At 41.9% G+C, this 27,548-nt stretch overlaps 1 protein-coding gene across 9 annotated transcripts in view; it reads left to right on the top strand.

Annotated features, from left to right (window-relative positions):
* Positions 1–27,238, top strand: part of LOC128251735 (uncharacterized protein CG43427) — a 65,967-nt gene extending 38,729 nt beyond the window's left edge. For 4 of the 9 annotated variants that reach the window (XM_052978866.1, XM_052978864.1, XM_052978867.1 and 1 more), the window contains exons 6-15: positions 5,980–6,337; positions 8,091–8,297; positions 10,059–10,201; positions 10,845–11,001; positions 13,532–14,857; positions 19,959–21,135; positions 22,196–22,569; positions 23,373–24,313; positions 24,959–25,179; positions 26,097–27,238. In XM_052978866.1, the coding sequence (XP_052834826.1) occupies positions 6,230–6,337; positions 8,091–8,297; positions 10,059–10,201; positions 10,845–11,001; positions 13,532–14,857; positions 19,959–21,135; positions 22,196–22,569; positions 23,373–24,313; positions 24,959–25,179; positions 26,097–26,284 (4,842 nt within the window). In that variant the 5' untranslated portion in view covers positions 5,980–6,229 and the 3' untranslated portion in view covers positions 26,285–27,238. Of the gene's footprint in view, positions 1–5,979; positions 6,338–8,090; positions 8,298–10,058; positions 10,202–10,844; positions 11,002–13,531; positions 14,858–18,420; positions 18,479–18,557; positions 19,075–19,958; positions 21,136–22,195; positions 22,570–23,372; positions 24,314–24,958; positions 25,204–25,432; positions 25,562–26,096 lie in introns of those variants that run through there. The other 5 variants (XR_008267238.1, XR_008267237.1, XM_052978871.1 and 2 more) reach the window with 5 other exon arrangements.
* The last annotated feature ends 310 nt before the right edge of the window (positions 27,239–27,548 follow it).

The following is a 27,548-nucleotide window of genomic DNA, read 5'->3' as shown; positions in this document are numbered from 1 at the left end:
CATTTTCTTTAGTCTTGGGTGTGGAGCAAATGAACACCCAATTTTCAGCTGCCTTGGCTAACAGACTCTTGCCCCATACAAACGACGACATTAGCCTCAAAACCTTATCAACAATGGACGCATGCGTCAATTTGTTCTGATTTAAAAAACAAAAGTTGCAGGCGAATAATGTATGGTAAAAGCTTAGGTTCTGGTCAAGATTTTTAAATTTGTATAATTATTTGAATTTAACCATAGTTATGTTTAAATCCAATTTTATTTTGCCGAACACATTACTGCCAAAGTAAAAATGTATACGTGTTCTGCGGGGGTATCACTAAACTCTGTGGAATGATGTGTTGCGTTGTTTGTTAAAGAATATCATAATATTTGAACAGGATCGGAAGTGCTATGTTTTTCCCTGAAACATTCTTCTGAACAAACATCATGTACATTTTTAATAATGCTTAATAAGTTAAGCAACTTGGTGAAAAAGTGCCCAACAGACCAACCAAATTGTGTTATTTTAAATTAAATCCATTTCGGCTTCTCCCTTCGGTGTATCGAATTAAACATTCTGTCACGCCTTGAAACAAGCTCGGTTTATAAAGCCAAACTGCTATCCATGTATGAAATTTTAATTTCAGCCACAGAACGTTCTTGGCAACCTTTTTTCTGGGGCGTGTCTCGTGACTGTGGGGCTCTGACTTTTGGTAGGTGTGTACGAATGTAAATTTTTAACTTGTAACTCATTATTAACGCGAAAAAAATAATTTTGAACGTACTGTTGTGGCGGAACGAAAAATGGGTCAGGCAAATAAACAGTAAGCGATATTATTTATTAATCAAGAAATGTTACTGTCTGATACTGGAACTTATTTTTGGAGCGCTCGAGAGCAGATTAACTAAGCGCAGTTGAGAGGTTAGTTTTTGTTCGCTCGAAATGCTTAAAAAGGCTCAATACAACACAGATGGCAACACAATTGGCCAGCAATTGCAGGCTGCAACAGCAGTTGGCATAAAATGCAACGTATCTAAGCGATACAGATTCAAATGCACCGAAATTGAAATCAAATTGCCGCCATAATGCAAATGTTGCAGTTTGTACATTGTTTGGGTTTCCTTTCGTTTGCTTGTTTTTGTATCCAATTTTCCTGTTGATTTGGCAATTTTCTGCCCCCGGATAGAGACAGCAATAGCTGCTGCTGCACACAGAGATGGAAACATGCATGTCACAGGCAAAGAGTTACAAATTGCAACTCAGTGCCAAAAGAATGTGCCATGATAAGTCAATAACTATTATTAACACAAACTGACGCTGCCGCGCAGTAACTCACAGGTTCAGATGGCGTTCCGAGATACAGATTGTGATCTACTCGTACGATTTCAATTGCCGCTGATTGTATCTCCGCGGAGCGAAAGTGCATTTCGGCCTTATCGATATTGAAATGTTAATGAACTGAAAATTTTGCGTGTCGAATTGTCGAACAGTTCGCGCTGGGCATGTTTTCAAGATCTACGCTCAGATCGCGGCAGCGTGATAATTGCCCAGCTATGTTTAACGTACTAACATACCAAGATTGCCATTGCTGCGATTGGAAAGGCAACAGCGACAGACAAAGACCACAGCTGAAAACCCATTCGAGACTTCACTTCACACTTCACTTTCCATTTTGTTGTTTTCTGGCCACGCTTGAAAAATATTTCAATTAATGCAATCGAAAAATGAGTGGGCCAAATAAGAAATAGGAGTCGTGGCTACAACAAAAAGGGTATGCATTTTGTACATTTCAATCGGTTTATCACGGAATCTATGGCAACATTTGTATGTTTTTCCTTTTGTCTGTGATCTTCATTTTCAATGTTGCGCCAAAAATATCTAATGATTTGCACACAATGCACTTGAAAAGAGTCCGAGAGCTGTTTGTTTGGTCTTGAATTCTTTTGAAAACGGTATAATAACTAAGTAAAATAAAATGTCTGCAATCTTAAGAAAATCGCAGATAGTTTAAGTATTAAAAAACCAGGCTTAGACCCCTAGATCGCATTTTCCCGCATCCTTTCCAAAAATCCAGTCACTGGCACTTAACCATAGTTCAAACACCCTTGATTGGCATCTATTAACCCCTCGATCATTGCACAACACTGGGCAAGTGAAATCGACAACCGAAGTGCCCGAGGCAGACGTGTACATATGCTTTGGCATGGCATGTCACCCAATGCGCCTGATATCTTGCGGATACATGTAACACGAGGAAAAAAGCATTCATTGAAGCGCATGGCATGGCCGTCGTCTCGATTTATGAGCCAACCCACGACTTAAGCTGTTATGGGGGGGTGGAAGGTGCTTCGGTGGGTTGGACTCGGTGAGTGATGGCTGCACATCAGCGCCCACAAAGCAAACGGCGACACTTTCAATTGCACGGCTTAAACTCGGACTCGGACTTAGATTCGGGCTCGGACTGCAGACTGGAGCGGAGACTTGAAGTTGCACAGTGAAAAAGACATTACCAAATATTTGGTTTAATATTCAGATATCGCATTCAAATAATGTTCAACAACTACACTTGTATTTATCATGGTTGCCTAACACCATTTGTTTGTTTATTGTTTAAAAAACAAAAATTCTCTACAACTTCAATAATATTTTTCCCAGTGCGGTCGTACTTTCTCGGTGTCGCGCTTTGATTTGTTTTCCATGGGTTTTCTTGCTTTATTTTTATGGCTTCTTTTGGCGCAACAATTTGAATGTCATTAGTGTCAGTGGCCGGCAGCTAACGGAGCTTGACTTGACACCATCTCGTCTCCTCCACCCTGCAGCCAGCGATGATTTTCCAACGCCGACCCACCCCACACACTCTGTGATTTCTCATTTTCACACTATTGGGGGCCGAGGCGAAATACAATTTTAATTTAAAGTCACGTTGAACATTAATTACAATGCCGCTTTCCAGCTGGTCAACACTTCGAGCTGCTCCACTTTAGTCTTCGTTACCGAATCGCGGTTACTCGAAAGTGTCGCCGGCTCTATTTAATGTGCTCGGACCGCTCAGCAGATCATTAGCGAGGCCCCTGCTTTTTAAGCATCATCTTAGTTGAGTACTACGGTTATTATTTGTTTTGCCCCGAGGAAAACACAAACCCAGTCATTGTTCTGGGGCATAGTGCTCCATAATCTTGATTTCACTTGCCTGATAAGGTAATACGTTTGCCCCTCTTTAGATTGAAGTCCCTGATAAATATTTAATTAGATATTTTGCTGTTACAGAACGGTCTGGTTATTGTTTGTCCGTCGTTTTCTAAGTGCAAACATACAATGATCGTCTTCTATGAACACGGAGCTCTGTTTGCATTCGTATTAGGCGATGGTAAACAATGAGCGAGAAAGCTTCTAGTAGTGATTGAGTGGCTGGGATTATAGTGATTCAGAATAAATCAAATAAAGAAGGGGAGATAGGGATGGATGTATCTCAAGGGACACATCAATTATCAACAAAGGTTGAATTCTGTATTTTTCCGTTTAGTGACTTTTCATAACTTTTTCTAATATGGTGAATTTTCAATATTGAAATTTTTGGCTGTCTGTTTTATAAGTGGCTAATCTACAAACAGAGGCCCTGCCCTTGTTTGCCGCAAACACAACTCGGTTTGTATCGGAGTCTTGGGGCTTTTCTTTGATGTTGCCAATCGCCGCTTTGGAGCGGCTCTAACTGTTGCTGCTAATTAGCTAAAACACAGACTCCAAGCCAACAGCAAAGACAATTGAGTGGCATTTACGCGGCGCGTTCTGGTGCAGAAGAATTCCCCTTCCCCATAAACATATCCCACTCTCATTCACTTCTCGACATCGCCATCGTCATCATAGTCGCCATTATTATTAATTCAGCGCTCCGACTCATACGAAAGCATCTTGATACAATTTCCAACTTAGGGCCGAGAAAAAGACGCCGCTTTGGCTTAGAGTCTCGATTGGCGCCATTAAGATACGATTTGACGTTGATCTTTTCCTAACCATTTATATCTAATTATCATTTTGTTCGCTTAATAATTATTGTTAATTCGTCGACACTGGGCAAGCAAACCAGCACTTGGGAAAGTTGGCAAGTTTCTTATGTAAAAGATAAATCCCCAGTTTTGCCTTTAAGTTAAATTTAAATTATTGCAATTTTCTGATGACGTTGGGATGGCCATTAAAACTGAATTAGTGGCTTGTTGTCACCTTTTATAGTTGCCGCTGTAAGGCTAAATAAAACAAAACTGGAAGGGACACTATAGTTTTGCCCATTTACAAAATAGGTTGCCCACCATAAATATTTACTAAATTGTTAAAAAAAAAAAAACAGTACCAAGTCTTTAGACCAAATCAAAATAACTATTGTTGGTCCCATTAATTTACTGTCTTTACAAAAAAAACCTTGGAAAAAAGCAAACTTCGGTAGCCCAAGTTTATATACCTTTGCAAGTAAAATAAAAGGAAAAGCCTCCTTCACTGCACTGCATTCTAAATAACATTAAAATAGTTTCTGCAAGGAGATAATAATGCAAATTTTTATTTTTTAAGGAAGTATTATCTTAAAAAGCCCAACCATTTTGTTCTGTGTACAGCAACTGCAGTTGCATTAAGTTAAAACCTCAGCCCGCCGTTAATTACTACAATTTGAAAGTTTTACTTTAAATTTTTTTGGCTTTTCCTTGCAGTTGTTTATTACATGAAATGTCTGTGCGGCTGTTGCTTTCTGCATTTTATATGCAAATTAGCATTCAGAAACATCAGCACTGAATGCTTAACATCACCATCAGCGCATGTTGATTAGCCTCGTGCCATTGGATAGACTCTTCTCGAGTCGCGAGTCTCGAGTCTCGAGTCTTCTGTCTTGAGTCCTCTATTTCCACTTACAAGACTGGAGTGCTGAAAACGTCGGCACACTAAATGTGCTGATCAAATTTGGCATGCAAGTGTGCGAAAGAGAGAAGATCAGTAATAATGATCATTGGGGCAATTCAAGCAAATCGAGAATTCTCTGACAAACCGTTGTTAATCTATGTTGATGGCAGAATCTTTAGAAACACATTCCACCTAATGGATGGGTTATAAAGAGCACAAAGAACCCCCTAACGATCAGTTTCAGTTTCGATTTGCTTGCTTTTCATAATACAGGAAGCCACGGGCGAAGCTAATGTTCATCAGCTGTCATATTAACCCAGTAATTATGATCGATACAGGACCAGCCACTCTTCCCCCCGATGGCAAAAGCCCGCTTTTCTCGCAACCTTTTGAACCCACTTTCTAGGAAAAACTCGGAACATGCTGGGATGCATTCATAAAAATTAATAAACAAGCTCGATTACAAGGCGGGGAACAACAGTGGAATACCTAATAGTTATTAATTAGTAGGAGGGAATGAAAAGCGTAGCAAAACGATCAAAAAATACCGGGTCACATGCACTGGATGGAGGGCAGGAAAAATGAAGAAAAACAAAGCCGCACAAGCTGCTCGTAGGCCGACAGATGGATGACGAACGATGCGGATGACTACGTGGATGGGCTGGCTGGCTGGTGGATGTGAGACGATGACGCTGATGACTGTGGCAGAAGTTTATAAGATTGACCCGCATACCAGCGTGTGGGTCCCAGGCCAGTGCGGCATCCACTCAGACGGTGGGAGGGAGGGAGGGACGGGTAAACAATTGCACAATTAGATAAAGCATCTTATGGATGCACTTTGATGAATGTTAATTGAACTCCACACCGTACTTTTCGAGCATTGTTCAGCTGTCGTCGACTGTCGTCGGCAGTTGAGGAAATGCTTGCCAGTTTTTCTGCAGATCCTTCACGGATGCAGTGCCTGAAACTAGCTCAGCAAATGACGGCACCTGCCCACTCAACTTTGTAGCTCTAGCAGGGGTTAATGGTTGCTGGATGAGGCCAGCGCCCGAATTCCGACACCATGTTCATAATATGCTTTTTATACTCAATAAAGTGTATCATTTATTTTTCAGCTAATGAAATCGGACACCTCCAAAGACCCTGCCGCCCGATGTGCGTGGGTGGTGGCGCATCGCTTTTGAATCGAATTCGGAGCCACAGACATGTTGAGCCATTGACCAAAGGCCAAGAAACCCGCGTAGGAGTTCGCTGCCATGTGAGCAGAGCTCAGTCGGCACACAGAAAACACAACGAAGAGCAAAATTACAGACAAAAGTAGACGACAGTTATCCAGAGGCAGGTTACAGTAGCACCACGCTCCAAATGGAGGCCACTGAACAGGACGTCATGCTGGAGGGCAACGAGGACCTCATGTCCACATCAGCCTCGTCCACAAATGGCGGGGACACAAATGGTTGCGGCAAAAAATTGGTGAGTTTATCTTATCTTTTGTACCGTATACCTTATTCAAAAATAAGTAAAGTGTAGATGAGGACAAATAAATTGTACCCTTTTTACAAAACAAGCAGAAAGTAATAAAATATTTAGAAAAAAAAGTGCAAAAGAGTGCACTTTTAAAAAATGTAGCTTCGATTTTAATTTTGTTGAAATATTCTTAGTCTGGGAGTCTGTCCGCGCCATAAACTTCATAATTTTGTTTAGCACAATTAACTAAATAAACAATATTTGTTTTTCCTTTTAACATTCGGTTTTCTTTTGGTGTCATATTTTTTCAACAAGAAAAAGTATAAGGGTACCCCCTTACTTCTCTCGTTTCAACATCCTACCTGTAATTTGAACCCTACTTTATTGACGGAAGTTTTTGCGGGCAATGAGCGATTTGTGGATGGCCATGCACCGCTTGACTTTTCCCATGCTCCATATAGGCCTTTTACGAATACTGCGCAACTACATGTGTGTGGGTGGGTCAAAGCAATTGAAACACTTCTGAAAACCAGTAAGACCTTTGCCAGCTGCTAAAAGTAAAAGCTTGCCATAAGAAAGCAGAAAGAAGTAAAAGGAACGAAAGGAACATAAAACATTAAATGGGTTTGTTAAGGCGGATAGAAAAAAATATTCAACTTAAATAAACGTTCCAAAAAAGTTCCGTTGATAATGTATTTTTAACTTAATTTTTAAAAACTTTTAAAAACAAACTGCCAAATTTACCTTATGATTTCTTTTTTTTAACATCAATAAAAAGGTGCCTTAGAGTAGACCGAGTGTCTCTTGTTTTGATTTGGCTGTTGTTCTTTGGCCAAAGGTTTATTGTTGAACTAAATTATAGTGTTGGTTTCATGAAAAAAAAACAAAAAAAAAAAATTTTAGCTTAAATTAATTTAAAATTAATTTAATTTAAATGTAATTTAATATATCATGGAACTTCAATGGAAACAGCTTAAACATTAAAAAAAATAATTACACAAAGTTTAACTTTTCTGTTTTGGTTTTTATTAAAAGTTATTTTGGAAATAATACTAATTTGATAATTCAGATTAACGATTTTAATTTAATTTAAATCGCAAAACGATATCATATAGCTGCCATAGGAACGATCGAAAAATTGAGCTGAAAATCAACATATACGCATAAAAATCGAAATTTATATGTTTTTAAGAATATTTTTACAAAAGCTGCAAGGGTATATAAACTTTGGCTTGCCAAAGTTTGCTTTTTTTCTTGTTTACATTTGTAAAACTATTTTTAAATTTTAAAAGTTTCGATATCTTAATTAATGGTTTTGTTGGTTGTATTTATCGAACTCTTCGAAATAAAATCTGAATCAGAGCTTATATTTGCTCTCTAAAAGGTGTAAATAAATCAGAAAAACCAATCACTTAAGGACTCAAGGTTCTCTCCTTGACCTTTAATACTAACCAATCAGAATTTCCATATAAGCCGCTGAATATTTTATGCAATTAAGCAACGCTCAAGACCGCCTGCTTAATAAGCGAAATACTTAATGGGATTTAAGAGCAAAAATACAGGCTTACAGGCATAACTGCCCACACGTATATAAAGAAGCAGTATCAATGACTCCACGCCCTGGACATCTGTCCGCCGACACTTGCATTTGACTCTCGATCTTGGCCCCTGCCCCCGCACCCTCCACCCAACTTCATTCGATTGAAAGCAATTCATGCTAATTAGAAATTGCATTCGCTGCATTTATTGTTAATTGCAGACCGTGACCTCGCCGGATCCCACATCGTACGTGACCAAGCAGCGAGTGACGCGGCCCACGCCGCCGGCTCCTTCGAAGAATCCGATGCAGTTCGTCCAGATCAAGCCCTGCAACCTATACCAGACCGCGCAGGAGCAGCTGAAGAAGGCCGAGGAGGTCAAGAAGCTGAAGGAGGTGAAGAAGGAAGAACCCGAGGAGTGGCAGAACGTAAGTCCATGTCATATATCACACCGATCCGCGTAAGTCAGCGACTCGATCAGAAAGTCGTGACAAGTTTCTAAATCGTTGTGTAGGTGGTTTGATATACCTTCGAAGAGGTAGTTAAAATGCAGGTCAGATATTTTTCAATCAAATCTAGTTTAAAATTTTAAATACCATCAAATTCCTGAAATAAAAACGTATAAAGACATACCAATGTACACCCAAAAAAAATTTCTAAACTATTGTTACATGAATTTTAAACTATTGAGTATGAAACTTTTTTAATAAGATGAGCTTTAAAATAGTTTTCCGAAAGTATTAAATAAAACTTAGGTGGTTTAAAAATAAGGCCTTAGACTACAGTTTTAGACTATTTGGTAAAGAAATAAAACAAAAAAGTATTGGAGTCATATTATTTAGTATTGAATTAATACCACATACTTTAAAACGTTCTGGTTTTAAACTAAACTTTCAGTTTTTCTTTGGGTGTAGGTAATGTGCTTAATAAAAAAAAAGTTTCGTTTTTGATGAAGTTGACCTATTTTAAAGGAGTTCTTTACTAATGAAAATGATTTGCTCTGAAAGAGTATTTAAGCATCGGCCCCCAAAGCTGGCCTTTCTTTCCCCTTTTGTTAACTGGCTATTCGGAACTTATCGCCACGGATAAACTAAAGCGAAACCACTTGGGCATGGCGCATGGCACATAGCTCGTTATGGCCGCTCCAGTTTCCAATGCACGTCGCCCGTTAGCGGACAAAAAGATATTGCATTGCATAATCACTATTACATTTTGTTGATAGTTTTTTCTTCGCCGCCTCGTTTTTTATTCGCTTCTATTTTCTTTGCACAATCTTGTGTGTTACATGCAAATTTGGTTGCCATAGCCCCGGCCAAGTGCTGTGTTTGACGTGACTGTACCCACCTAATTACCTAATCAGCCATTTCGATGCAGTCGCTGCATTTGAAATGCCTTCGCTCGATTGATCATCATTTTTATCGAAATTTCATAGGTTCCCAGACATAACTTTTGCTTTACGACTGTGTGCCAAAAACAAAAAGTTAAAAAAAAATCCATTAAAATGCGTACAGCGTTTTGGAACTGGGCGACCGACTTCGATGGGAAAGGAAGTCCAAATGCCGCTTTAACGGTCTTCCAGTGTAAATTGCTTTCTTTTTAAGCACTAATGCAAAAACTTTTTTTTGTCTTTGATTGAAGCCGAGTTTTGTATTCAGATTGCCCGATCAATGATGCCAACCGGAAGCATTTTAGCTGTTAGTCAAACGAGGAAACAAAAGAACTTCCATATGATTAATAACATATTTTGATAGTCGTTATCGACATTAAAGAAACATTCACAAGATAAAGATATCGGGTTATTTAGCCAGAGAGCAGAATCTGTCGTTCCAATCTGAACACTAGCACATCTCTCTGATTCTGATTCATACAAATGGGATCGAAAATTCGTTATATACTGCGATTACAGTTGTCGTGAAACTGAGCGAAGTTCACGCGCTTCGGAAACATTTCACCTTTGTCACGTAGTTCCGCAGCCGCGACAAAACTTTTTAATTGCCATCAAAAGAAACTTTTGCTCGTCCACTTCCACAGTGCGAATAATACAAAGACAATTTACACTTACTCGTCTGCCCATTTCATTTTCTATACTAACTTTCGCTACCTTTCTGCCCCAAAACAAAACACGGCCAACAATGCGATCCGGTGACAAACAACAAATAATAAATAATAAACGGCAAACACAAAAACAGAACCTTGACAATTGGAAATCATCAAGGCGAAAACGTGTCGAGCACATCATCGATCGTGCGGTGGAGACGAAGAAACTCGAGTTGGAGGAACATGATCGCATACGGCGAAAATCGAAGACATTCACCGAAATGATGGAGGAGAGGCAAGTACAAGTCCCAGTTACGATCGAGTGTCTAAAGTGTTCAAAGTATCTTACAAAAGTTGTATCCTGGAAAATAGCACGGACAACAAATTTCAATCTAATTTTAAAACACGGTGTTGCTAAAGATTTTTGAAATTCATTAAATATCTTCAGTGTTTTTTCAATAATGTTAATGTAACATACATTTGATTTAATAAATTTTATGTGTTTCGACTGTGTAATTTTTAAACAATGGACTCATTTTAACTTTTACTATTGAGTTTTTGATTGTTATATATAATTTTTTTTAATAATTTGTATTTCGAACATGTTTGTTTTCCAACATTTAAAACTATTTGAAACACTTAACGTGATACTAGTTTTTAAGTTTTTAAGTTCAGTTAAAATCTCAATTTATGAAAAAAGTGTTCTTAGACTGTGTAATTTTTAAACAATGAACTAGAACTCATTTTTACCATCAATAACTAATGAGTTTTTAGTTGTTATATATTTATTTTAAATAATTTAATTCCAAACATTTTAATTAAAAACAATTTGTAACGCTTAACGTCATACTAGTTTTTATGGGCACGTTTAAACCAACTCATTTTAAATATCAACTTCACATATAACATATAATTTAAATTATGATATGTCCTGACAGGGCTGAAAGGGGCGGACCTCGGGGGCGTGTCAAGCTGGCTTCCCTGGCCGTTTACAACGAGGATGAGACGAACGATCTGAGTGATCTGGGGATCGGAACCAGCAGCGCCAGTGGCAAGAGCAGCATGTCCGAAGATTATGACAATAATAGTGTTATGGTGAGTACAGCCCAAACTGCCCAAGAATAGGGGTCAATGTAACACATGATCACAGTGGCAATGACATAATTAGCACATTTTCTAGTACCACTCCATTTCTTATAGTTTCTCCGCCTTAATATTTGTATTGCCATCATTAAGTGTCATTTATGGAGTGTGCGTTTAAAAACAATTACTACAAATTAACAATTAAATTTAATTTATAATTATTTCGCCGCTGAGCTGGGGCTGATGCTTTCAATTGGCCATTGAAAGCCTCCTTGGAAAGTGTTGCCAGCAAAGCGATGCGACACGGGCTAATAAACCCAAGTGTTTATTAATCAAATGCGCGCACGAGCATCGCCACAATAAAATCATAATCATAAATAATAAACAATGAGCCGCAAACAATCGGTGAAGCACAGACAACAAAAACGGAGATTCCTATTGAGATTGAAATTGAGCGAGAGATTGAACTGCGGATTGAGCAATTAGACGCGCTTGTCGCCAGGCCCTAAAACGTTCAGCTGTAAATTATAGAAAATGTGTGTTAGTTCATGACATCTGGGACCTTAGGAAATTGGGTGAATAAGATTGGGAAAAAGTAGAGTAAAAGTTAAAAGCTGAAGTTAATGAGAACATTTAAATGAAAGTTAAACAAAATACATATGTGAAACTTGAAGAAATCAACCGCTAAGAAGGTTATATACGAATGTGAAAGGGACCAATGAAATCGATTGAAAGAAATACAAGGGATTAAATAAGATAGTATGTAAGTAAAATATTTTTACAAACCAACATAGAATCTGTAATAATATTTTTTAATAGCTTACAACAATATAGCTTGCTCTAGCTCTTCGTGAAATTGCAGAAGTTGAGTCCTGGTAATCACGTCTCACAATTTCGATACATTCCCCAATTTTTCTTCATACAGTCTTTGATGACCAGTTAAAGGGTTATATGGGTTTCCTCGTTCAAAAACTGTATATTTTCAACAAGTTTTTTTATACCCTTGCAGAGGGTATTATAATTTTAGTCAGAAGTTTGCAACGCAGTGAAGGAGACGTTTCCGACCCTATAAAGTATTTATATTCTTGATCAGCATCACTAGTAGAGTCGATCTAGCCATGTCCGTCTGTCCGTCCGTCTGTCCGTCTGTCCGTCCGTTTATATGCTAGTCTCTCAGTTTTTAAGCTATCTGCATGAAACTTTCCCAAAAGTTGTCTTTCTATTGCAGGTAGTATAAAAGTCGGAGCGAGCCGGATCGGACGACTATAGCATATAGCTCCCATAGAAACAATCGGAAAAATAAATTAAAAAAAAATATAACTTTGCTGTTTTTTAATTTTTTTTTTAGTTCTTCGACATTTAGTAATGGTTTAATATTTCAGAATTATGATTTAAATTTTAACAAAATCGGACGACTATAGCATATAGCTCCCATAGGAACAATCGGAAAAATAAATGAAAAAAAATTATAACTTTGGTGTTTTTAAATTTTTCTAAAAGTTCTTCGACATATAGTAATGGATAAATATTTCAGAATTACGGTTAAAATTTCATCAAAATCGGACGACTATATCATATAGCTCCAATAGAAATAATAAAATTATATAAAATAACTACCTAATAATGAGCTGCAAATCATCATTGCTTCAATGTTTTTAGACATATACGCAAGTAAATCATAATTTTAATGTTTTCAAAAATATTTAATTCTTGCAATAGCTGCAAGGGTATATAAACTTCGGCTTGCCGAAGTTTGCTTCCTTTCTTGTTTTCTTTTAAAATGAAATATTTTTTCAAACCTTTTTTTTATTTTAAACACATATTCAATAGCCCTTTGGGAAATTAAAAAAAATATATTCAAAACTTAACTATTACGGCGTCATTTCCGACAGTCCCTAAGAAAAATGTCTCTGCGCATTGACTGCAGAACTTTTTGCTGTATCATGAGAAGTAAAAAATAAAAAATACCTGTTTTAGTTAAGACCAAAAACTAGGTATTAGACGAAAGAAAAAAAAGAGATTAATTTTTATTTTTTTAATAGACATTTTACAAAAAATGATAATTTTGTTGAAAAATTCTATAGGTTATTATTTTTTTAAAGTTTTTGTAATAAGAAAAAAATTGTTCGTTCAAGACCGTGTAATTAATAGTTCTTGTGCAGAATTTTATTAAGATCGCTTGAGTAGATCGCAAGAAATAATGACAACCGACTTTAAAAATACAGTTTCGGAAAAAAACCCTTTAAAGTTTGAAGTGACATAAAAGGTGAGAAGCGAGCGCACAACTTTTCAAAGCTGTATCTCCAAAACTATCAATCGGATCAACTTGAAAATTTAGGACAACATTCTATGGATATTATAAAATTAATTAAGAATACAAACAAATTTTCATTATTTTGACCCCGTAAAAATAACTCCTTTAAGCTGTTAAGTGTTCTTTTGGTTAAAAACGCAAAAAAATACTACGTTGCCATTGGACCTTATTCATTTTAGTACTCATTGACTAGTTTCTGATCGTATTCCACTTTGATTCCGTTCACAGAGTGACCATGCCGGCGAGCTGGACAAGGCGATTGGCGCAGCTGGTTCTGGAGCAGGCGGAGTAGTCCCCCGAAACGTGGACGAGCAGCAGAATCACATCAACCGCAACGGCAGCAATGGAAACCACGGGAACGGAGTGACCACTGCCCAGACGGGCCTCTCGAATCCCTCCAAAGCAACCGGAAGGGAGTACGTTTCCTCACCAGGCTACGACACTTCGTCCAGTACGGCGCCCGCCAGCTCCCCGGACCCGTGTGAATACACCTACGAGGGAGCCATCCAGGACTACAAGCAGCGGGTCCAGCGGGCCAGCAGCAATGGCAATGGAAATGCCAATGGCAAGGACATCGGAGAACCCATAGCCTATCCCACAAGGCGGGGATCCAAGATCGAGGATCGCTTGAGCGGTTTTGAGGTGACCTCGCCCAGCGACACCCAAGAGGGTGTGGAGAAGCAAAAGGTGGACGTGCCCAAGGTGGACATCTCGAAGCGCAAGGAGATCTTTGAGCAGGCCAAGACTGAAGTCTCTAATGGAGCTGCTCCCGCCGCGCCCAAACTAGTGCTTCGTGATCGCTTAACCAACGGCAATGCAGCTCCCACCGCCCCCAAGTCGGATGTGAGACGTCTCTCCGGCGACATCTCCAGCATTCGGGACCGCATGCAGAGCTTGGAGCAGCAGCGCAAGGCCTTCAACTCCAGCAAGAGTGTGGATGTGCCGGTGCCGCCGCTCAAGCAGCGCCTGAACAGCCTGCAGCAGTCCGTTACCAAAGAGGAGCAGAAGAAGCCACCGCTGGTGGCCCTCATCGATGCCAGGCAACTGGAGATCATGAGGGGCGAGGAGGAACGCATGCGCCAGCAACAGCAGCAGCAGCAGAAGGAGCACCAGAAGGAGCACCAGAAGGAGCACCAGAAGGAGCAGCAGCATCAGCAGAAGGAGAAGCCTGTCCCACAAAAACAAACCACTGTGCCCGCTCCTGCGCCAGCACCACCAGCCCTTGTTATAGAGGCACCACCGGTGCCAGCCACAAACGACGACAGCGGCATTCAGGAGGACACCACCGACGAACTGCAGCAGCAGCAGCAGCAACTCAACGCGGCCATCGCCGCCTTGGCCCTCGAGGAGCGCCAGTTGGAGGAGGCAGCCAACGCGGTCAACCAGATCGAGGCAGAGTTCGATGAGCTGACCGATCTGAATCCCTCGCCATTGCCACCGTCGCCGGCCCACCCCTCGGTCCTGCCAGCCATCCAACCACTGGCAGCTGCTCCAGTTGCAGCTCAAGCGGCCAATCAGGCGGCTGCTCCTCCATTGCGGGACATGGAATTTAGTGTAAGTTCTACTAACAATTTATTCGAATCCGCTAAGATAAGTCCTTGTGATGTTGATGTAGTAGCTGCTTCAGCGGTGTCGGTGTCCAAATCTGGTCCCACTCCCAATCCCAATCCCACTCCCAGTTCCACATCCACCGCCCCCAATTGTAACTTGCGTAGAAAGCCCTCCAACGAAATGGTCCATCATCGCAATTTGCTTAAAATGTTCAAGGAAACCTTTCAAAACGACGACGACCTGAAAGAGGTCGGTGAGCCGGTCACTTCTCCGGGTCAGTTTAGCCAGATCTTTGACTTTACCCAACAAGCCAGCAATCCCCCAATACCAATACCAGTACCGATACCAGCACCCTCGAGTCCGATCCCCACCCAAATACCACGTCCCCTGGGCAAGCCGCCCATGTCGCCCAAGGCGGTGAGGTTGGCCTCCAGTCCCAGGGCTCAGATAAATCCCGCGAGTTCGCCCACGAACTCTGGGGCTTCGCCTCCGCAATTCAGTATCAACGGGCGCGTAGAAATATTCAATTCACGGCAACTGGAGAAGCCGCCAACGCCGCCTGCGCCGCCCAGGAGAATGGCTAGGGTTGAGCAGCCAGTCCAGGAAGTGATTCCCCAGCCAGAAGTGGTAATGTGTGCGCCCCCCATGACCATCGTGCATCCCGATGAGCTGCCCAAACCCAATACCGTGAAGGCCTTGTCCAACTGCTTCAGCCAGAGCGATTCTACTCACGTTACCTCACCCATCATGTCGCCCAAACCTTTGCCCAGGAGTCGCATTCCCCAGATCACCCCGCCAGCCTCTCCAAAGCCCCTGAAAAGAGCTCCGACGGACGAGGTGGATCGCAGCTCCGGGGACTATGCCCCAGTGGTGGGTCAAACCAAGGCGGTCGTGCACACGCCCCCCAACAAAATAAAATTTCAGGCAAACAGAAACCTTGATCCTCTGGCACCCAACGATTCGCTGTACCTGCACACATCTTCGCCCAGCGAGATGCCTTCCCTGAAGGCCTGCGCCCCGAACGCATCCAGTCTGTTCAAATTGGCCTCGTCGCGACCCACCTCGCCCTCGGTGGAGGTTGCCCTGTGCCAGCAATTCTTAGACAGAGAAGCGCCCAGAGACATCCAGCTGGCCGAAGAGGATCGTAGGATGCTGGAGCAGTTTGCTGTGGAGGAAACGCCCTGTGATAGGATCGATGTGACGAAGTCACCACTGCCCAGCACTGGTTACCAGAACGTGACCGAAGCACTGGTGAAGAAGTGTGATGGAAGCAAGAAGGAGTCCCAGGCTGCGAGGGAGCTGGAAGAGATCCCCAGCCAGGAAGACATTGCCCTGTGTGCTGGACTACTCGACTGCCTGGCTCCGGCTCAGGAGCCGGTCTGCGACAGCATCGATGTGAAGAGGTGCCCAGTGCCGGCCACTGGCTTCCAGGACATCAGCGAGGAGGAGCTGAGGCGGTGTGATAGATCGAGTAAGAGTTCTGTGATCCAAAACAGACCCTGCTCCCCGATCGGCAGTGCCAGGGCAGCTCATTCGAAGGCCTTGATGGACACCTGCGAGCAGATCATTGCGGAGGAGCGACTAGCCAGCAGTCAGATGATGAAGACTTCGCTGCCGGAGTCGGTGGAGACCAAGCCGTCGACACCTCTTCTGGGTCGCAGGTCCAAGATTCCCATACCCAAACCCTGTTGCATATCGGCCTCTGGAACTGATTCCATCAGCAGAGCGGGCTATGCCCCGACCGCAATCCCATCTCCCTCGGAGAGTGTAGAGCAGCCGTTGATAGCCCGTACCCACCTGGTGGAAACGGAGATCAAGGTCAGCGAGATCTCCCCACCCTGCTCGCCCAAAGCCCAGGAGCGGAGTCAGCCACCCGCACCACCTGCGAAGGAAAAGAAGAAAAACATATTTGATTTCCTGCGCAGAAACTTCGGGCATCAGGAAGAACCACTGCAGCCCCATCCCACGCTCAATGAGACACTCGAGAAGAAGGTGGTGCTCACCAGCACCAAGAGTGGGGTGGACGTGGTCAATGCGGATGAGTTCGTCCGCGTGGACAACTCCAAGTTCTATGTGGCCAGCGAGGAGGAGGATGAGCCGGCGCCACCCCCTCTGCCAAAAACGCCAGCTCCTGTTAACATTGAGATTCGAAAAAAGATAATTACCGAAGAGATCTTAGAGGAAAACACCACGGAGCAGGCGCTGACCCAGGAGATAAGCGATTTGCTGGACGATGAGATCATGAAACTGGAAGCATCCGGTGCCTCGACATTGAAGAAATAATATTGGAGCAGAAGGCTCCTCCTCAATACCTGCAAGATCAGAGAGCTCAGACTTCCTACACTCCGGAGTGGTACGTGATCTCTGCGTCGTGTTGTTAGCTAATCCCTATAGTGACCTATGATGGCTCTCTCAAACCGACAAAAATCGAAATGATACATTTGGAAAATATCCAATTGAACACAAAAATCAGCTAAACTTGAACATTTTACAATCAAAAACAACGAATGATTATTTTAATCGAATTTATTTTTATCCAAAATATTTATTTTACCATGGTTTTTGTTGAGTTCTATCGAATTATATTCAATTTTTATTTTCATTTTGTTATGGGCTCAAGCTACGTAAGCTACAGTTTTCTTTATTTAATAATATACTATACTAAACCCAAAAATTATGTATGAAAACAAAATTTTATTTTATATAAGGAATTGTCAAACATATGTTCTATGGTTATAAATTTTATACACAAACATACACACAAAAACTAAACAAGAACAAATTCTTTTTCGCGCTAATACACAAAAAAAAAAAGATATAACCTCAAAACCATACCAAATAATAAAAAAAAAGAGGACCAATACTATAATATACAATATACAAATGAGATAATAATTGTTGTGCTATTTTATGAATAAACCTAATCTAAAATCGAAATCAACCTGAAGAACTTCAATATTTTAAAGAAATACACAAAATCATGATTCTGCACGACGCTTGTAAATGTACGCCCATCTATGACGCTGGTAGCTGAACTGCTTGCACTGCTTGACGCGAAAAGTACTGTAAAATAAGTGTAATGTCATGTAGATGCAAAAAGGGGAAAACCAAAATGTATATTTTACATGAAATCCACATGTTATCATGTGTAAATTATATTAGGCTTGAAAGTAAGCCTGTTAAAAAGATTTTCAGTCTTGTCTCCGTGACATCTGTACCGCTTAATTATTCAAAAAAACAAAAAAACATAATACTGTTTTTGGGTGTAAAAAGAAATTTTCAGTTCCAAATACATTTATCTGAAAAATAGCAAAACCGTCAGAACTGGATGTGGATTAACGATGGATACTGATTCCCCCTATGTCTGAATAATCCCCATATATATGAATCCCCCCCTGGAATCCCAAACCCAATGCCTGAGGTTGAGGCTACATATTTAAGGCTTTATTCTACATGCTATCTGATTCATTCACTTCAACTCATAACTCGTATGCCTATTTCTCTTACATGCCTTGCGCTCGTTTGTTGGCTAAATAATGTAAAATATGATTTATCTATTAATGCAGTTACATAGTTTACATGCTTACTGCCAGCAAAAGTTGTTGCAAGTATACAATTTCCGAGGTAAGCGGTTCTCTCTAACTCACATCCCTTGTTTTGTGCCTTCTGTGTTCCCTTTCGTTATTTTCAGTTCGTTCCTTACTTGTGTTTTCTGTTTGTTTGTTTGTTTGTTTGTCTGTCTGTTTGTTTGTCCCGCCCGTACATTGCATGTTGCGCTTTAGCCACTTAGCACCTATTTAAAATGCCAAAAGTCACCCATCCGCCTAGTGGGGTTTCAGTTCAGATTCAGTACAGCGGGGCATACTTTGGGGGGCCTCCTAGCTGAATCCAGCCCCCCATCCGTAGTGCTGCCTCCGCAGTTTTGCCGCCCCATATATTGCCTCCGTTTTTTGCTTTTTATCTAAACAAATCGTTTGGGTCGATTCAGTGCTGCAGCGCCTACGTTTAGTGTACTTTAAGCCCTCGACGGTATTGGTTCGGTCGTGGCAGTTTCGTATATATAGTCGGATCCATATGTCTGCCGCCGGCTATCTTTACAGCACCCCAATAATAGTATAGTCGTGCGAATTAGCCCTGGTATCTAGAGTATGCCCCACAGATACCAAGTAAATCGATTGCAGCGCTCCAGTTCGTTAGATTGTTTCGATCGTAAACCAGTGGTAAGCGGCTGGTCTTCACACTCATTGCCCACATATTTGCCAATATTTGCTCAAGTGCTTCCCCTAATACATATAATCGTTTCTTGGAACCCCGTGAGAATTTATAGGAATCGGAAAGAGGTGATAAGGTTTCAAGCATGTATATTGTTAAGGGGAAACCCCTTTCTTGTGAAAGAAAGTCCCAAATTAGCCAAGTCAAATCAGTTCCTTTTTGGTTAATCGACCGACGCAGACGTTTCTAGTCTAAAGAAGTTGTTGCGAATCGGTATTTTATATACTTAACACGAGGTATAATTACACAGTTTTGTTTATCTACAGTTTTTATTGTGCATTCGGCTGTGAAAATGTATATATGTTTTGCCTACTAAAATAAAATATTAATTAAAAACTCAATATGAGCTAAACCGAACGTTTATTATCCCAAAGTGTTTTGTTAGGGATTAGCTTAACTTATCTACCTTTTTTTTTGCTAGTTCTTGTTTTCCAAACCCAATCATTCTAGATAGCCGTAGTTGGCTATCGGCCCTTGCAACTGCATTGGGTGAACAGTATAGGTAGTATTCAGTGTAGTTCTGTGAAATTCTGTGAAATTCGCCCTCGCAATTCCCCTTCTGAATTCCGTTGATATTACGTTTCTGTACTCGACTGTATCCCACTTTTTGTTTGATTGATTTCCGCTGTATAATTTAATTCATATTTGTTATCTTTAGTTGTTTGTGTTTAATTTGCAAGCCAGTCTTTGTTTGAACTAACTGAAATTCATGCGATCCATGCGCATTCTTCTCTCTCTTTCTCTCTCTGTCTTGCACGCTTTTGACGCTTTCTCGCTCGCTCGCCCGCCCGCTCGCTCGCCATGCCACGCCCACCTCATACCGCCTCCACAGATCAACGAAGCTCTTGAATTGGCGCTGCAAGCAATCGATCGCGAGGCGACCACCAAGCCAATGGACAAGAAGGCACAACATCCGCCGAAGCAGGAGGAGATTGAACAGCAGGAGGAGTTGGCTGCTCAGCCAAAGGAGGAGGAGGAGGAGGAGGAGGAGGAGGAGAAGGAGCCAACCCAGGAGGAAGAGCAGAAGGAGGAGGAGGAATCACACACCGGGGGTGGGGAAATGCCAAATAAAACCGATGAGCAGAAGCAGGGGGAACGAGAGCCCATCTACGAGAATGTCAGCTCGACCATATCTATGCATGAAGTAGATAATGAACAGATAGCAACGATGACGATAACCACACAGACACAGACGCAGGCGACGCGGAGGAGTCACCGGAGAAGCATTCCAAATAAGCAAACCAGCAACAATAACGAGAATAATCAAAGCCCTAGCCCTAATCAAACCAACAGCAGCAGCACCAGCAGCAGCAGCAATCAAACAGAGAACAGCACACCAGCAACAGCAACAGCAGCAGCAACAGCAACAACAGCAGCAACAGCAACAGCAGCAACCCATGTGCCACCAGCAGCAACTGGGGATGCGGAGCCCTACTACCAGGTGCCCAAGGCCATGGAGCCCTACTACGATGCGCCCAAGCATCTGCGACCAGTGCCCGTGTACGAGAACATCGAGATCTTCTACTCGGGCCTGGAGATCAGTCAGGGATCGGCCGGAGCGCCGCCGGGCGTGATGGAGCCGCCCAAGGAGAAGCCACCGCCACCGCCCACCGAAAGTCCGCCGCCGATTCCGTTGGACGAGGGCCACGACGACGAGCTGGACGGACTGGGCAGCAGTCTGGGCCACCACACCGACACGTGGTCGTCGGACAACACCTACGAGACCATCTCGAACGGCACGCGCCGCCACCTGCAGGCACCGCTGGAGCCCGCCCAGCCCTCGCCGCCCATCAAGCGCATGAACTCAACGAAGCGCATCAAGAAGGAGCTGCGCAACAAGCGCTCCAGCTTCCTGGGCATCGAGACCGACGGCGACCTCGACGACATGGAGACCTACCTGGAGCTCACTGTGGCCCCGCCGCCGGACATGGCCCAGCTGCTGCAGGAGGAGCGGCGCCTCGAGAAGCAGCTGTACATCAAGGCGGGACTCTGCGACAGCTCCGACACAGGTGAGTCAGTGCATGCAGTGCATGTGTCCATAGGTGGTTGGGTTGTTAGGTTGGTGGTCGGTGGTCGATGGAAAACCGATACCAAAAGCCAAAAGGGCGTGAAAACGAAAGACAGCAGCAGAGGGCGGGGAGGGGGGTGACTGCCGACTGGGGCAAAGGCTACAAGGTGGCCCCCATCTGCCCCGCGAGGTTAAGTATAAATAATCCGTTTAGTGTGCGTGGCCCATGGAACTGTCACCCAGCTCTGGCTGAGATGCTTCCCCATTCGGGTGTTGAACTGTTGCTACCTGATTTACATCGGTCAGGCATATATTAGATGTATCAGATGTAATTCAATTAATTACTAATATAATACGTAATAACGTAATTGCAAATTCCATTTCTACCAGCAGATTTACTGTATTAACTAACAGTTCTTTCTTTAGTATTAAATAAATAAAAATAAATAAGCCAAATAAAACTTAATTGAGCCATTACTTATGCCTGTAATATAATTTCTGCATATCATTTGATATTGCAAGTATCGGGTGTTTAAACTTATTAATATAAAATCTTAGAAACCAAGTACTTTTCTTACACTATTGAGTGTATATTAGAGTCCTGCATGAGCAAAGAAGTATATTATTTAAATTAGAGTGATAGTGTTTAAGTACAATTTATATGTAAGTATTTTTTCTTTGACTTAGTACAGAGTACTGAGTGAAAATAAGTGGAAGTCATTAGAGTTTGCAAGTCAAGTAAGAGCGATTTCTACTTGTTAAAGGAAATATTAAAAGGTCATTTGTACCTTTTTAAGAACTGATATTTAGTCATGAATGGCTTCGAAAAACTTGCCTTCCATCAAAAAAATTGTTTGCGGATAACACTAACATCTTTTTTTATGTTCCACACTTGCAACAGACACAATCTGGTGGTTATACGCATTGGTATAGCCATTTTGTAGACCCCCTTAAAAATAGTTTACTTTTTTCTATAAATTTAAAAAGAGGTGTTCAAAAAGTGAAGTAAGTAAGTAAGTGATCCCAATGTAACCCCTGCATTTCACTCACTCATTCTCCAGGGGAAAGTCGCGACAGTGGTGTTTCCGAGAACCACTCTCGCCAGAGCAGTGAGCACTATACGAACTCCTCCGAGGAGAACGACACCCAGTCGGAGGCCACGCCCCCGCCGCTGCCCCCGCCCCCGTCGAGCGCCCAGCTGGGCGAAGTCATCTACCAGAACGAGAGCCTGCTGGCTGCCCAGACCCCGCTCCTGCAGACGGTCAAGGGCAACTCGGCCGAGTCCTGGACAGAGTCGGCGACAGCGGCGGCGGCGGCCACCCAATCGCTGAGCGAAGCCACTGCGACGGCCAATGCCAAGATGCAATCCATCGAGGACAAGATCCGGGAGCAGGGCGAGGTCTTGCGGGTGGAGCGGGAGCTGCTGCACTTTTCGGTGAGTACAATAGTTGCGATTAGGGTTTAGAACGTAATAAAACCTCAATTTCGGTTACGGTTTTGGTTTTGGTAAAAATGTAAGACACATTTCTAATCATTAATTTGTTGCAATAATAGATAGTTATAATGTTGGAAATAGTATTTTTTATTGAACAGGTACACTACCGGTACCCGCAATTTAATTATTAGAGCGAATAAGATTTTTGCCCGCAGAATGTAGAAAGATTCTAGAATCTTTGAATTTGATTGACTTGTTCCTTTTAACTTATAAAAAAATTAATACAATTTACTCAACGACACTATTTTCCAAACTAAATACATTAACTTAAATTTTTGACTTTGTCGACCGTGTAAAATGTTATGTAGGGATTTGTTTTTGGTCGCGGCCTTTTTGTATGAATGAATATTATATTTTTTCGTATTTCTGCTTTTCTTTTCAATGATATGTATTGCAAAAAAATGGTTGGGACGTTTAACGAATTTTGTATTTTTAAAGAAAACATTTTTACAAATGCTTTATATTTCGGTCAAGGTTCCGGTTGGGCCAAAAAAAAAATTAAATCGGTTTGGGTTTCTGTTTTGATAACTGCTTAAGGATAACGGTTAGGAAACCGGTTGCAAACCCTGTTTGCAATATACTGTTTAGTTTATCAAACTAATTTGTTAATAAATGACTATGTTCATTGCCCAAACACACATACCCCAGTAAAATGTGTTTCTTATAGATACCCCGCAATTTTCTCAAACTTATTTGAAAACCAAAATACTACTTAGAAATAAAATAGCTGTTTATTTTCGCAGCAGGAGGAACTGAAGCGCCAGCGCGAGAACCTGCTGCTCCGTGAGAATCTGGCGCGGCGGGAGCTGCAGCACGGCGCGAAGATGCTGATGTCGAACAACAGGCGCTCGCTGCAGGATCTGCACCACGGCCTGGGCATCGGCAACGGAATGCTGAGTGCCTTCCAGCCGCCACAGCACCACCAGCCACCGATGCCGCCGCCGCATCCGCAGCAGATCTACGCCAATGTGCCGCAACAGCAGCAACAGCAGCAACAGCAGCAACAGCAGCAGCAGCAGGCGGCGCTGTACGCATATCACCAGATGGACACGGACTACCGCAAGTCCATGTCGGACCTGAACGAGTTCTCCAACCGCCTGATGCTGCCGCCGACGCCCCCCACAAAGCCACTGCGGGCGATGCAGCTGGCCGCCAACGGGCATGGCCTGGAGCCGGACTACGCGGTCAGCACGCGGCAGCGCCAGCCGTCGATTCCGTACGGCGGCTCCCTGGTGAAGATCGCCGGCGCCCCAATGCCGCCGCGGCTCTCCGGCCCGGGCTATCCCGTCCAGGCGTCGGCAGCGGCCGCCTATCATCACCAGTCGGCCCAAAACCTGAGCAACATGTCCCGCAACACCCTGCTCGCCCTGAGCGCCACCCCCAAGCCCAAGTACACGGACGGCTGGGTGCAGGTGCAGCAGCGGAAGAGCTACGAGAGCCACCAGGCCAGCGACCCGGCCTGGCTGTCCGCCCAGCAGCAGAAGCGCAAGTCCATGCCGGACTACGGCGGGGCCCTCTACAACAACAACCATTGGGTGCTGCAGGAGGCGGAGCAGCGGCGCATCGAGCAGCTCAACCGGCGCTCGATGCCGGCCAGCAAGTCGATGGGCAAGCCGCTGCCCGACTCCATCATCCAGACGCTGACGGAACGGGTCCAGAGCAAGGGCATCGGCGAACGAAAGCGGTAAGTAATCGGGGTCGATGGGGGGTTTTATTCGAACTTCGTTCCCAGGGACTGGTACCTCTCATCGAATAATGCTTTTTAGAACTCAATGTAAAATGTACTTCACAAACTATAAGCTCCTATAATCCCAATGGGGATCTTAAGTGATCCAGATCACGTATAGAAATTAGGTTTGCGATGAGTTTTAAACTTTGCAGTGTAGAAAAGAATCGCTGCATTATCCATTCCTGATGATGGATTGGAGAGAAAAGAAGAAAGTGTTTTTTAATTGCAAAGGAAAATGTTATGTTAATTGCATAAAAATGTCAATTAGAATTTATAAATAAATTCTTAACTTAAGTTTCAAATAGATTTCATGGTCAAAATAAAGTTAAGCTACATTTCTTTTTTGGAAAATGTACTTTCTAAAATCACAAAACCTCAGTGACTGACAACAAAATAACTAGAGAGTAAGATTTGTTTGTGTTTCGTATGTTCGTGAAACTGACATGATATTAATAAAAGGAAATTGGGTGAAATCTACCAGTTTACTTAACAAAACCTTTGCATTGATAAATTGTCATGGAACAAATTTTTGAGAAAACATTTTATTTTGATTTTAAAAGTTTCCTTAACAAAACTATTCTTTCTTCTGTTTTCAAATAGCTTCGATGGCAACGGCAACTACAGCCAGGTCAACGGCAACACCAATCTCTACCAGCAGCCACAGCAGCAGACGCAGCAGCAACAGCAGCAGAAGACCAGCATCACCAACGGCAGCAACACCAACACCAACACCAACATCAACGGCAACAGCAACAGCAGTCAGGAGAAGGTGCTCAGCGTCAGTGGCAAGAAGAAGTGCTCCCATTGCGGCGACGAACTAGGTAAACTTTGCTACTACGTTGGTTGTGAGTGTTGCGGTTATTCTCTTACTCCCACACCCTCTGACTCATCGTTCATGTTTGGTGGCATCTTCTAGGCTTGTTGGTCACAGCGAGCATCACAAGAATAGCACACACTCGGACTCACTAGTCTCATGGTTGGGTTCTGTAGGCCATCGAATGCTTTCCCTTCCCCATCAACTATGAACTTGTCATCAATATGTTTTTCTATACTTCACTTTCATGTCTGTGACAGATCTGGGCTGCACCCACGACAACTGTCGACAAGTGCACAAAGCGCTCAAATATATTGTTTGGGTGTGAATTCCAAAAAGACTTGATTAACATGGCTAAAGCCTAACTAAGCGAAATTTTAATATTTAAGGTATATTATGGATACGGGGATAATGTTTAAATTATTATCAAGATATCTTGGGAGCGAAATTTTATATTTAAAACTTTGGCGAACACTGCAGTTTAAGTAATTATCATTTTATAACATTAATCTGTAATTATTTTTCCTTGGCCTAGCATGAATTAAGTTTAAATGCCAATTTTTCCCTTTGATAGGAAACCCACAAAATTTTAAGCTTTCAATTAAAGTTCTGGCAACAGACAAAAACATTTTTTTGCAGAATATTAAAAAAGCATAACAATTTCAAAAGCAAGCTTGAAGAGTAAAATATCTGTTGCTTAACTTAATTCGGTCTCAAATTAAAATAAGGCATTTCGGAGTAAATTAAAGATTTAAAGATAAATGTATTTTAATTGGTTCCCTAGTTTTCTTTTTAGGGGTAAAAAACGAAAACATGTCGGATAATTAAAACAAGGATAATTAAATTCCTAGATTTTCTTAATTACTATGCAACTAAAAGACACCATTTCGTTTACTTACGTTCAACTTTTCAATTCTCGGACAGGTCGCGGCGCTGCCATGATCATCGAGTCGCTGCTGCTGTTCTACCACATCAACTGCTTCAAGTGCTGCGTCTGCCACGTCCAGTTGGGAGATGGCCTCAACGGCACCGATGTCCGGGTGCGGAACCACAAGCTGCACTGCCAGAACTGCTACTCCAGCGACGACGGCATCAAGTTCAGCTGCGTCTAACTGAGCCGTTGACTGGGAAACGGAAGTCAATTCGAAGATGGAACTGGGGGTTGTTGTTGTTCTTGTTGCTTTTGCAACATTGATTGTTGTTGTTGTACTAATAATACATAGATACTAACTACTGACATAGCTCGTATGTTTACATATGCATATACACTACATTTATCCATGTTGAGAACAAAGTCAAAAGCAAAACGTTTCAGATTAGTGTTAATCGCTTCTATATAAGTACGAAATTTTTTGAATGTCTGCATTGCTTTTTGACTCAGATTTTAACTTTTTATAAACGATATTCTACGTGTTTGAAAATCCGACGTTATATATACACACATATATGTTTGAAAAGCCAAGCTCTCTAAAGTTTTATGCCACGTCTAAGGAAAAAACGGTTAAAATGTGTATTGAAGAATATTAAACAAAAGAATATTGAACAAATAGAAAGAAAAAAGTTCTGTGAACGTTGTTAAAATTTTGAAATTGTATATTGCCTACATATATATATCCACAGACAAATGAAAATTGTACATTCATTTAACAAACAATGCTGATGTTTGCTCTTTTTGCTTCCGAGCATTCGGTTACTTCTAAATCTAACATTTCTGTGTTTCTATCTATCCTACACGCCCCAGCCCACATAAAATACCTAAAGACGTATCCAATGTACCTAAAACTATATACAAATACCCATCCACACGCAACACACTAACATAAGAACATATTAAATACTACATGAGATGTGCATATAACGTGAAAGATTTAATTTCTAATTGTCGTTATTCTTATTTATTGTAATTAAGCATAAAAATCAAAAACATGTATATCATATACACTTCTTGAATTTTATGATTAACTTTTAAACTTTATCGGTATATGAATAATTTTTCTGTAAAAATACATCAAAGAATCCATTTGAATTTCGCTTAGTTCTATAATAAAGTACTTCAAAGAAGAAAATTCGTTTGTTTGGCTTTTTTGATCCATGTGTTAATAATATTGTGCCACCAATTTATATACCTTTACACAGTGATCAGACTATGGCTTAAAAAAAATACCTTAATTTATAACTGGAAAATAATTCTTGAAGAGTTAGGAAATTCTGACGATAGTACAATCAACTTACCAAACGTCTGAAATCAAATTGATAGGCGACAAATTTTTTACACATTTGAATGACGTAAATAAAATTGTGTATTGGTAAAAGATTTTGGGCTTAAAAATATAAAATTGTGGACGGGCGACGACATCGTGGTAAAGTTTTTAACTT

This window comes from Drosophila gunungcola, chromosome 3R (genome assembly GCF_025200985.1).
Source record: "Drosophila gunungcola strain Sukarami chromosome 3R, Dgunungcola_SK_2, whole genome shotgun sequence".
Taxonomy (NCBI): domain Eukaryota; kingdom Metazoa; phylum Arthropoda; class Insecta; order Diptera; family Drosophilidae; genus Drosophila; species Drosophila gunungcola.
This window is presented reverse-complemented; position numbering and strand designations above follow the sequence as displayed.